At 39.5% G+C, this 12785-nt stretch overlaps 1 protein-coding gene across 4 annotated transcripts in view; it reads left to right on the top strand.

Annotated features, from left to right (window-relative positions):
* RYR2 (ryanodine receptor 2) overlaps positions 1 to 12785 on the top strand; it is a 760386-nt gene that overhangs the window by 467773 nt on the left and 279828 nt on the right. For all 4 annotated transcript variants that reach the window (XM_086679587.1, XM_086679586.1, XM_086679585.1 and 1 more), the window contains one exon: positions 1252 to 1399. In XM_086679587.1, coding sequence (XP_086535713.1) covers positions 1252 to 1399 — 148 coding nt within the window. The remainder of the gene's footprint in view (positions 1 to 1251; positions 1400 to 12785) is intronic.

The following is a 12785-nucleotide window of genomic DNA, read 5'->3' as shown; positions in this document are numbered from 1 at the left end:
TCAGACCTATACTGAAAGTCCTTGAAAACAGCTTCATTGAATTACCTCTTCTCTGTCTGACTCTAGCACAGCTGGTCTCAAACCTGAGTGTGTGTGGAATCCCCTGGGGAGCTCCTGTGAACACTCAGAATCACAGGACATCTCTAGAGAGGATGATTCATTGAAGGCTTCAGAATTTCTGTAGAAAGTTTGGGGACAAAAACCATGTTGAAAAACAGGGGTGCTGGGTGGTTCATCTCACAGCTGGGCTGGCAGTGTAGGCGCTCTGTTTACACTGCTGGTTTATTTGGGGGTGGCTTTGGAGTGGTGCCCCCCACCAAGCAACCTAGGTGCTCTTGACCCTAATGGAGCAGGTATTGGTACGAATTTGCTAGAGCGAGGGGAGAAGAAAGTAGGAAAGGCTTTCCTTGCTCCTACCCACCCAGAACAGACCCACCACAGAACTCATTTTTCTCGAGAAGGTTTGGGAGGAACCACAGCCTCCTAATTCTTCATCATGCTGGGGTTATAGTGAGAGTTGAGTATGCTGCCCGAAATATGGAGAGTCTGACAAAAACTGCAGCGGAATCTCAGTGAGTGGATGGAAGGGAGTAATTTCTTTGCCAGGACGGTAGGATAGCCCACTTTCTGGCTTTGCTGATACTGGTTTCATCACATTTTTCAACTTGGAGCCTCTTTTGTAACAGCCAAATTGTGAGTTTTGTAGTTCTTTCAGTATTTCTGTTATTAACTGGTCTCACAGGTTAATGGAGTCACTTGAGTGCATATTTTTCAAGCTAGTTGAGTTCATAGAATGGCTGCCTATATCACACTGAATTTTTCTGAGAAAGGGACCACAGCCTTATGTTGTTTGTAGACCGATGTCACTGAGAGGTGACCAGTGATCATTTGACTCTTCTGGGAACAAAGACTTATCAGTCAACTGTGCAAGGAAATGCTGTGTGCTCCAAATTAGCCCATTGCCCTGTGACCCCAGCAGATGAAAGATGGTTACAGAGATCCTTCCAGTTGGCTTTTGTTACTGCTGTTTTTACTTTCTGTTACTGCTTTGAATAGATGCAGTTATTCATTGGATTGAATCTTTTGTATTGATAGTGGTTCAGTAACTTACCTGAGAAGACAAAGAAGGTGGGGGAGAGGTAGCTTTTAACTCAGGGACTTTACTTTTCTGTTGTATCTGGTGGCTGTCTCATTTCCAAAATGATTGCTGCAGCACTGCTTCGATGACCAACACCTTTTCTCTTCCCGTAGGATGTAAAGAACAGAAGAAACCCTCGCCTGGTTCCCTACACCCTTCTAGATGACCGCACCAAGAAGTCCAACAAGGACAGCCTCCGTGAGGCCGTGCGCACGCTGCTGGGATATGGCTACCATCTGGAGGCGCCAGATCAAGATCATGGTATTTGGGTTTTCCTTTCTTCCTCTTGGGTTGCAAAATTGTGTAGTAGTTCTTTAAAGCCAAATAATTGACTGAAAGGGGGGGAAACGTACGAGATGGAGTCCTTCAGGATGTAATTTAGTTTGTAATTTAGGCCAGTAGTTGGAGCATTTTTTTTTTCCTGAGGACACGAAGGATTAGGCTCATCTCTCAGTAGAATGTCTTAGGACCACAGTGATTCTGCAAGGGGAAGAAATGGGTTTACCTTCCCAGAGAGTCTGAGGTTAATTAACCCTGAGATTGCCCCTGTTTCCATCCCACAGGCTTTCCTTCAGCTCTCCTTGTTTAGTTTGTGGGAGTAAACCCATAGCTACTGTCTTCGGAACGTTCATTATTTTTACTCATACCTATAGACACTATTCATTAATTAGTGCAACATTTTGCTTTAAGGTGAGCACATTAGAGTAAGCACTCAAGAAATATGTGTTGAAGAAATAGATTTTCAGAGGTTTTATAAAGAACACATTCCCCTTAAATAATACCTTTTAAGAATATGGTTTAGGGGCGCCTGGGTGGTGCAGTCGGTTAAGCGTCCGACTTCAGCCAGGTCACGATCTCACGGTCCGTGAGTTCGAGCCCCGCGTCAGGCTCTGGGCTGATGGCTCGGAGCCTGGAGCCTGTTTCCGATTCTGTGTCTCCCTCTCTCTCTGCCCCTCGCCCGTTCATGCTCTGTCTCTCTCTGTCCCAAAAATAAATAAACGTTGAAAAAAAAATTAAAAAAAAAAAAAAGAATATGGTTTAAAATGATTAGTTCCTTAAAGCTTTGCCTGAAGTCTGAGTTGGTGTGAATATCCATATTTTAAAATTGGCAGAAATGAAATAAACTGTGCGTTTCCTTATAGTGGCTATATTTTTTGGTAGAAAGTTTTTAAAAATGCATCCTAAATATTCTCTGATGACTACTATTTTCAGTGTAATAGCTGTGCAAAGATGTCCAGACCATAAATAGTAATAATAGCTAATGATTTTACAGTGCTTATCAGGTACAGCAAATGTCTCTAAGACCTTAGGCAATTACTTACTCCTCACAGTAGTAATCCTGTGTGGATGGTTTCTCCCACATCCTGGCCAAGAATTGGTAGTGAATCTTTCTGATTTTAACCATTCTGATAGATACAAAATAGGATCTTCTTAATAGTTTTAATTCTCATTTTCCTCAGAGTAATAGTGTTGAAATTTTTTCTTGCACTTATGGGCCATTGGGATAAGTGTTTTTTCAAATCTATATCCATTTTCAAAAATTGGGTTGTTTTGTCTTTTTATTGAATTGTAACTATATGTCATTGTAAATATTTGTACATATATGTAGATTTTCTGGATATGGAGACTGTGTCAGATATTGGAAATAACTCCTCCCAGGACCTGAGTTGTGCTTCCATTTTCTCAGTGAAATCTTTCAAAGAGCAGAACATTCTTAATTTTGATGAGGTCCATTTATGATTTTCCCTTCTTGGTTATATGTTGAAATCTTGAATAGGTTGAAATCTTGGCCTGTGCAAAAACAAAGATTTTCTCGGGTGCTTTCTTCCGGAAGTTTTATGATTGTAACGTTTTCATTTAGGTCTATAATCTGAATTGATTGAGTGTTATTTGTGATGGGAGACTAAGGTCGAGGTTCATTTTTGTCCAGATGGATCTTCAGCTGTCTCAGCACCATTGGTTACAACAAATTATCCTTTCCCATTAAGTCACCTTGCCACCTTGGTCAAATCTCTATTGACCATTGTGTTCTATTTATCCATATGTCTATCTTTAAGTCAGTACCACACTGCTATCTTTGTTATTACCACCTTATAACAAATCTTAACATCAGTAGGGTAGGTCCTCTAACTTCTTCTTTAAGAGGTTTTTCGGGCTCCTTTTTTCTTTGCATTTCTTTATAAATTTTAGATTCCAGTTGTCAATTTGGTTTTGTTGGGATATAGTTGGCTTTATAGGTCAGTTAGGGGAGAATTGACATTTTAATAATATTTAGTCTCTCAGTTCATGAACGAGACCTATCCTTCCATTTATGTTGGTCCTCTCTAGTTGATCTACTACTTTCAGAGTAGAGGGATTGCCCATTATTTTTAGAGGCATCTGATATTTTGGAAACTATTATAAATGAAATTAGTTTTCATTCATTTCATCTTCCAGTTGAAAGATGAATATGTTGAATATGAGAAACACAAATGTTATGTATATGTTGATATTACATCCTGTGGTCTGGCAGAATTTATCATACTTTTTTTTCCTTTCTCTTTCTTTCTTTCTTTCTTTCTTTCTTTCTTTCTTTCTTTCTTTCTTTCTTTTTCTTTCTTTCTTTCTTTCTTTTTAGGATTTTCTACCTACATAACCATGAGGTCTCCCCCCAGCGCCCCAAAAAGTTTTACTTTTTCCTTTATAATTATCATGCCTTTTTGTCTTTTGACTTATTGAACTGGGAAAGAATTACAATGTTTAATAAAGTGGCAAGGGAGATTATCCTGCCTTATTCCCAGTCTTAAGGGAAAAATTTTTATTGTTTCATCATGAAGTATGATGTTAACTGCTCTTATCACCATGAAGAAGTTCTCTTCTCTTCCTAGTTTTCTGGGAGCTTTTATCATGAATGGGATATTAAATTTTACCAAATATTTTTTTTTGCCATTTATTGAGAAGATTATATATTCTTCTCCTTTATTCTGAGAATACTATGAATAACATTGATTTTTGAATGTTAAAACAAGGTTGCATTTCTAATACAACTCTGCTTAGTCAAGGTGTGTTATCCATCTTTATATATACCTGGATTCTCTTTGCTATTCTATGAAGGATTTTTATATCTAAATTCATAAGCAGTACCGGTATGTCATTTCCTTTTCTTGCAACATCTCTTTGTCAGCTTTTGTTATGAGGGTAATCCTGGCTTTGTGATACAAAGTAGGAAATGTTCCCACTGTTCTCTGAATTTGAGATAGTTTTGTATTATGTTTTACTGAAATGTCTAGAATTTATCATTAAAACCATCTGGACCTATGGTTTTATATTTTAGGAAAGGTATTTGATCATGAATTCAAATGTCTTTAATAGCTATGGGAGATATTTAGATTTTGTTTCTTCTTATGTCAGTGTTGATAAGTTATGTTTTTTTCAGTAAGTTAGTAAATTCACAAATTTCATGAATTAAGTAAATTCATTTAAGTTGCCGTATTTATTGGCATAAAATTGTTCTAATGTCCCCTTATTATTCCTTTAATGTTTGGAGGGTCTGTAGTGCCACTTCTTTCCATTTTTGGTATTCACAGTTTATGTTTCTCTTTTTCTGTCATGGTCAGTCTTCTTAGGGATGTACTGACTTTACAAACCTTTCAAAGAGCGAATCAATCCTAAATGTATTTTTTGGAGGTTAAACTTTTTGACATTTGCTTATTTTCCCACATCACCAATCTTGGATTATTATGAGTCACTTGTCACAATTATGAGTGGCTTTGCATCACGTCTCCTCAGAAAGATGGCACTGTTGAATGACTGTGACGTCCTGTGGACAACTTCCTTCTTTGATCACTGTTAGAGCTCCTGGTTTCACAGCCCTGTGAGCCCCCTTTGCAGTGATCTATTAAATGTAATTAAAAAATATTTTTGATGTTTATTTATTTTTTGAGAGAGAGACAGAGAGACAGAGCATGAGCAGGGGAGGGGCAGAGAGAAGGGGAGACACAGAATCTGAAGCAGGCTCCAGGCTCTGAGCTGTCAGCACAGAGACCAACACAGGACTTGAACCCACGGACCTGAGCTGAAGTCAGACACTTAACCCACTGGGCCACCCAGGTGCCCCTAAGTGTAATTTTTAATGAACAACTAGGTATATCAGGCATATAAATATTTACTAATAACATAGCACTATGTTAACTAGACTTGTAGTGATCATTTTGCAATGTATATAAATATTAGATCATTCTGTTGTAATATGAAAATAATACAATGGCATATATCAGTTACCTTAATAAAAAATAGACAAATAGGCAATATATGTAAATAGTAAGGGAAACTGCATCGATTTAAAAACACATGAAGATATTTCAGATCTCCCTAATCATTAGAGAAATGCAAAATAAAATATTTATAGGTTTATATCCAACAAATTAAAGTAATTAGAAAGCTATATGATACCATGTGTTGACATGGATGTGACACAATGGGAGCCCTGTGCATCTCAGTTGAAAGTATAACTTGGCAAATTTGTTGCGTGAAAAGCTTGTATTATGTAGAAACCATGAGTATGACCCAGCAAATGGCACACTTGGGTGTAGAAACACTCATGTGTAGGTCTAGACACAGGTGTGGAGGAATGTGTTTATTATAGCATTATTTGTGATTGTGAAAGCTGAAAGTATCCTATGTGTCCATCTCTGGGAAATGTTGATAGATAAAAATAATAGAAATGTTAAAACCTAGCATGCAGCAATTCAGAAGCAGTGATCATGAAGTACGGAATAGAGCAGGGATATAATACAATTAATATAATTTCTGAGTACCTTACCGCTTACAAAAACACAAACCTGTCCAAGGCAAAACAGCATACACATTGGAGTGATGCCAGTGGTGGACACGGAGTGAGGAAATGCATTTCAGGATCAAGGATTAGGGAAAAGGAAAAAAGTAGTAGAGGAGACTTACACAGTCCAACAGAAAAATATAAATGACATGAATAGTGTAGTGTCTTAGCTCCCCAACTCACACACACACACACACACACCATAAAGTAAAACAAAGCACCAGATTAGACAACACTCTGGCGCATGGGAGCTGGTTAAAAATATCATGGTACATTCATACAATGGAATATTATGAAGTTCTTAAATATAATGAAGTGCCGATAGGAAGCAATCTCAGATGTATCATATTAAGGTAAAGTAGCAAAGTCCTGAGCTCTGTGAAGAACATGGTACTATTTGCATTATAAAAAAGAATATATGTAAATGCTTGCATATGCACAGTCTGACTCTGGAAAGACACAGAAAACAATGGTAACAGTGATTGCTTCCAGGAAAGATAACCAGATAGCTGACAGACAGCTGTGGGAGGGGAGATTTACATTTTGCCGCATATCATTTTTAAAAAAATTTTGTACTCTATTTGCATTACCCATTCAAACAAACAAAAGAAATGCACTGTTTAAAAAACTATATATGGTTGGTATCCAAGAGGGGGAGTCCGTTTTACCCTGTACAAGATGTGCAGTATATGCCACAAAAAAATAATCAGTGATGATTATATTTTAAAGACATTATCAGTCAAGGGCATAGTCTGTGTCAGTTCCATCTGTTGTATTCACTTTTACGGATAACCTTTTTTGGATACTGCATAAGATGTTATCTTTATGACATATAGTTTTACACTATTTACAACCATAATATAATTTTATCTTCTTAACACCCTTGTGAGGCTACCTTACAGTTACCTACTTTCTTGTGACTTATGTGAATTTCAAGGAGAAAGGGAAGGAGTTCATGTTTATAAAATCCGTGTTTGGGTTTCATGTTACTTCCATATTTCAAGTCATCTTCATGTCCACTTGACTCTAATACATAGTTATTGAACATCTACTCTGCCCAGGTCTGGGGATTCAAAAATGAATAAAACAGTTTTTGCCCACAGGTAGCTCTCAGGGTAGGCAAGGAAGAGAGACTGAATTGTCCACACTACTATATGGTGTAAGTGTTAACGCTCAAGTGTCATAGCACAGAGGGTTTAACTCAGCTTAGTGATGTCAGAGCAGTCTTCATAGAGGAAGTGTATTTGTTATCTATTGCTGTGTAACAAATGTCCCCCTAAAATTTAATGATGCAGCGAACATTTGTTATCTCTGTGGTTAGGAGTTTGTGAGTGGGTTAGTCAGATAGTTCTGGATCATGGCCTTTTTTTGAGGTTGCTGTCGAGTTGGTCAGGGCTACAGTCATCTGAAGACTTCAGTGGGGCTGGAAGATTTGCTTCTAAGAGCTCATTTGCATAATTATTGGCCAAAGGACTCAGTTTCTCTCTGGCTGTTGGCCAGAGACCTAAGTTCCTTGCCAGCAGACCTCCTCAGAGAGATGCTTGAGTGTTTTCACAGAGCAGATAACATCCCCCCGCATGAATAAGACATAGCATGATGGGGAGACCTCAATGCCCATTACATTTACTTCTATCGTATTCTGTTTGTTAGATGTGAGTCACTTAAAGAGCCCGCACTCAAGCCCACACTTTTTGAAAGGAAATATGGCAAAATATTTGTAGACATGTTTTAAAACCACCTACTTTACCTACTTAAAAGTAGGCAAAGCAAGGGTAATATTTAGAAGGATGCATAGGAATCAACCAAGTCCCGTGTATTCCAGGCCAAGAGTATGGTATGTAGAAGAGCCTGGAACCACAAAAGAGCATTACACATGGGGACTTCAGTGTTGCATAGCTGAATTTAGAGTTTGAGAAGTGGCAGGAAATGAAGTAGAGGAGGCAGAGATTGAAAAAAAAAAAAAGATTTTTCTCTTAAAAAAAATAAGTGACTCTTGGGAGAATGGGTTGAATGTGAACAAAAGTGGAGGTGAGGACAACTGTTTGGCGGCTACACAAGTGATGTTGAGGAGTATTGACGGCCCGAGCTTAGGCAATACTGTGAATAGAGACAATAGGGCAGAATCGTTTGACATTTAGAAGTAGAATCAGCAGAAGGACAAAGCGGGTGGCAGGGATGGTTTCTGGGTTGGTAGATGCCAAGTACATCCACATTCACAGGGAACACAGGATTCAGAGCAAATAGAGGGGGGATTTTGGGGGAGATTCCAAGTTTAATTGTAAACACTCTGAGTTTGAAATGCCTGAGAGACACTAGACACTACCACGACTCAGTTCTGGATATAAACGTAAAGCTGAGGCTGCCGCAAGAGAGGAAGAAAGGATTAAAGATTAAATATTTCTTTTTTTTTAAAGGGAAGCATTTGGACATTTTTATATGCTAAGGGAAAGGACCAGCAGAAAGTGGGAGGTTGAAAATAAAGGAGAAGAGCTGGATCAAGTGTAGTCTCTGCAAGGGTCAGGGGTGAGATCAGAGCACGGATGAAGGGACCAATCTAATATAATAGGGAGAACACCTGCTCCCCTAAATTTAGTGTGAAAGAGGTAAGGATTAAAGAGAAGGTAGAAACCTATGTTCATGGAAAATTAGGATGAAACACAGGGAATTCTTGTTATGTGCTTACTGTTTTCTGTTGAAATAGAAAATGAGCTTTTTTGCTAAGGGGCAAGAGTGAGAAAGGGCTGGACTGTGTCAGAAGACTTGAAGAGAACAATGAAGATTGGCTGGAGGTAGAATTCTAGGCTGGCTTTTTCTTTTTCCTTCAGCACTCTGTATATGGCCTCCCGTTGCCTTCTGGCCCCCATGTTTTCTGATGCGACACTGGCTGTTACTCTTATTGAAGATCCTTGCATGTGATGTGTTTCTTCTCTCTTGGTGCTTTCAAGACCTTTTTGTCTTTCAGTAATTTGATTATGATGTGCCTAGTTTAGATTTCTTTGAGTTTATCCTACTTAGATCTTGTGGAGCTTCTCAGAACTGTAAATGAAGGTCATCAAATTTGAAGAGTGGTCAGTGTTTCTTTAAATATTCTTTCTGCCCTATTCCTCTCTTCTCTTGCTGAAATGCCCATTAGACCTGGGTTGTCACACTTGATTGTATCCCAAGGGTCTCTGAGGCTGTTTATTTTTCTTCATTCCTTTCCCATGCTGTTTTCCATACTTGATAATCTTGGTGGATCTATCCTTAAATTCTTTGATTATGTCTTCTGCTAGTTTAAACCTACAGTTGAGCCCCTCTAGTGGATTTTAACTTCACTTATTTTACTTTTCAGGAATTTCTGGTTTTTTTTTTTTTTTTTTTAATAATCTCTGTCTCTTTATTGATAGGTTCTTTTTGGTGAGGCATTGTTCTCATAATTTCCTTTCGTTCTTCAGACATGGTTTCTTTTAGTTCTTTGAACATATTTAAATGAGCTAATTTATGGGGTGCGTAGGTGGCTCAGTTGATTAAAGCGTCTGACCTTGGCTCAGGTCATGATCTCATAGCTCATAGATTTGAGACCCGTGTCGGGCTCTGTGCTGACAGCTCAGAGCCTGGAGCCTGCTTCGGATTCTGTGTCTGCCTCTTTCTCTCTCTGCCCCTCCCCTGATTGCTCTCTCTTTCTCCTCTCTCAGAAATAAACATTAAAAAATTTTTAAAAATAATAAAATAAAATAAAATAGCTAATTTAAAATCTTTGTCTAATAAGTCCAGTATCTGGGCTTTCTCGGGGACAATTTCTGACTCCTTTATTGTCCCTGTAGGAGACATACTTCCTTGTCTTTTTGCATGTCTCCCTATTTTTGTTGAGAATCAGATATTTTAAATAACATAATATAGCAACTCTGGAATCTCCCCTCCCCCATGGTTTGTTATTGTACTTGTAATTGTCGTTTGTTTGTTCATCGGCTTTCTTAACTAGCCTTGTATATTTTGTTTTCTTTGTCATTTGTAGTCCCAGGAGCCTCTGTTTCATTAGCCTCATGGTCGGCTAGTGATTGGACAGAGACTTTCCCAAATGCTTGGCGCTTACAAGTCTCCCAGTCTTTGTTGAGGGAGGGGCTCTGTGTGCATGTTGAGACATAACTCCAATACACAAGCAGGCAGTCCTCACCTTAGCCTTCACTTACCGCTTGTGTGGAACCTTAAGGTGTCCCAGAGGTCAGAACTTAGGACCTTCTCAGGTCTTTCTGAACACGAACACACACACACACACACACACACACACACACACACACACACACAGAGCCCTGGGTGTGAGTGTGGCTTTCTGGATTCCCAGGATTACACTGGAAGTTTTCACAACCTACTAAGGACATCTCATTCCTCAGCTCTTCTTCTGAAATTTTCGGTCAGCGTGTTGGTTGCCTCACTGTTATTGCCACATCACGCAGCTGCAGTGTTAAAAAATTGCCTCTGATTATTTTCAACAAATGCCTTTTGGGAAATGATGGTTTGCATTGGGCCAACAAAGTCAGACCAGATAAAGAAAAGCCTTGCAGTGGGATTTTCTGACAAACTACTGTGAAGGGAAAATAATGACAGTTATCTGTGAATTGGGCTTTGGAGGGTTTCCAGCTCCATTCTGTTCCCTCTAGAATCTTCTAGGTTACTGATTTACACTGTAATTGAGAGGCTGTTGATTTCCACTGTGCCACATACCTAGCAAGAAGGGGATATCACTAACATAAATTAAAATACCAGTAAGCCTGGGGCGCCTGGGTGGCTCAGTCGGTTAAGCGTTCGACTACAGTTCAGGTCACGATCTCACAGACCGTGAGTTCGAGCCCCGCGTCGGGCTGTGGGCTGATGGCTCAGAGTCTGGAGCCTGCTTCTGGTTCTTTGTCTCCCTCTCTGTCTGCCCCTCCCCCGTTCATGATCTGTCTCTCTCTGTCTCAAAAATAAACGTAAAAAAAAAAAAATTAAAAACAAACAAGCAAACAAAAATACCAGTAAGCCTGCTGCTGTCCTTACAAACATTCATCCATTTTGATTGAGTAACACTACCCAGATTTTTGCCAGACTTTGGTTAATTTCCAGAGCTCTGAAAAAAACTTGATTTGGACAGTTTTTTCCAGTGTTGTCACTGCTTTTATGGAAGAGGATTTTTAGAGATCATTACTCGGCCATTCCTGCTGATGTCACACAGCAATAAAGATGAGACATAGCTGTTTTGTGGGATGGAAAAGAGAGCTAGCTGCAAACAGATGAAACAATTGCAGAGAAACATTAATGATCCAGTTGAGATTGGAGACTATGAGGTGGTAGTGGTGCCTGCCAATCTCTTGTTTGCCAGCAAGGTCAACAGAGCACGTATAGATGTTGAGAAGAATGAAGAACCCGAAACCAGACAAAGATTGGGGTGAACAGCAAATAAGAAGAGAAATAGGGCCAGGAAATCTAGAAACCTATGCAGATAGGGGCACCTGGGTGGCTCAGTCGGTTGAGTGCCCGACTTCAGCTCGGGTCATGATGTCACAGCTCATGAGTTCAAGTCCCACGCCAGGCTCTGTGCTGACAGCTCGGAGCCTGGAGCCTGCTTCAGATTCTGTGTCTCCTTTTCTCTCTGCTCCTCCCCTGCTCACACTCTGTCTCTCTCTCTCTCTCTCTGTCAAAAATAAATAATAAAACATTCAAAAAAATTTAGAAAGTTATGCAGATAAGGAAGGGAAGCCCAGGAAGAAGTTAATGTGTTTAAAAAGTGAATATGTTTGCAAAGGAAATGAGAAAACCAGGAGGAAAAAGTGGTGATCAGAGGATGGTGTGGTTTCTGAACATTAGGAATTTAGAGAGAACCGTTGATCGTTGATGGACAAGGTTGTCCCCCTGAAGTTACATGAGCAAGGAACAGTGAGGCTAGGATAGTACACTCTGCGGTGGAGGCTGAGACCCTGTTTCCTGCTCACCAGTGTGTCCCAGTGCCCAACAGCATGCCTGCTTCATAGTAGGGATTTGACTGATCTTTATAGAAAATACCTAAGACAGATTTGTTTTCTAATTGAAGGAATCAATAAGGGGAGAAAATGACATCTGAGTTAGGTGTTGAAGGGATCAAAATGTCCACAAGTAGAGAGTAGGTGCGACAGGGCATTTCTGCCAGAGGGAAAGTGTATCAGATGTAACCAAGCATAGAAAGCGTTGACGGATGATTGGTAGTCTAGTTAGGCTAAATTAGAGGGTATAAGTAGGTAGAAAACACTGTTGGTCGCAGGTGAAGGATTAGGACAAAATATGGAATATCTTGAAAGCCCAGATTAAAAAAAAAATGTGGGTAGATGTGTGCAAGGAGTTCCAGCCCCAGGAAGTTTTAAAGCAAAAGCTTGATGTGTGATCACAATTTACAATAGCAATGTAACTATGGCAACAGTGGGAAGGAACAGATTGGAGGGGGAGAGTGCTCAGAGATAGACCAGTTGGGAGGCTTTGGAAAATTTGTGATATTCAGAACAAGGGTGGGGGAAATGGAAGTTAAAAGATAGATGGGAGAGATTGTGTGGAATAAAGCAAAATAAAAATGGTGATCACTGAGATAAGATTAAAAACGTAACCGGCTATATACTGCCCTTGCTGGTATTAAAAAAAAAGTTAAAGGCATAAAAATTTAGATAAAATGGAATCTAACCCTATGCAGTTTTTTTTTTTTAAGTTTATTTACTTATTGTGAGAGAGACTGAGAGCGCGCATGAGTGGGGTAGGGGCAGAAAGAGAGCAACAGAAATTATCCCACGCGGGTTCCATGATGTCAGCGCACAGCCTGAAGCATGGCTGGATCCCAGGAGCCATGAGGTCATG

This window comes from Puma concolor, chromosome D2, assembly GCF_028749965.1.
Source record: "Puma concolor isolate L17-30 chromosome D2, mPumCon1.1.hap2, whole genome shotgun sequence".
Classification (NCBI taxonomy): domain Eukaryota; kingdom Metazoa; phylum Chordata; class Mammalia; order Carnivora; family Felidae; genus Puma; species Puma concolor.
This window is presented reverse-complemented; position numbering and strand designations above follow the sequence as displayed.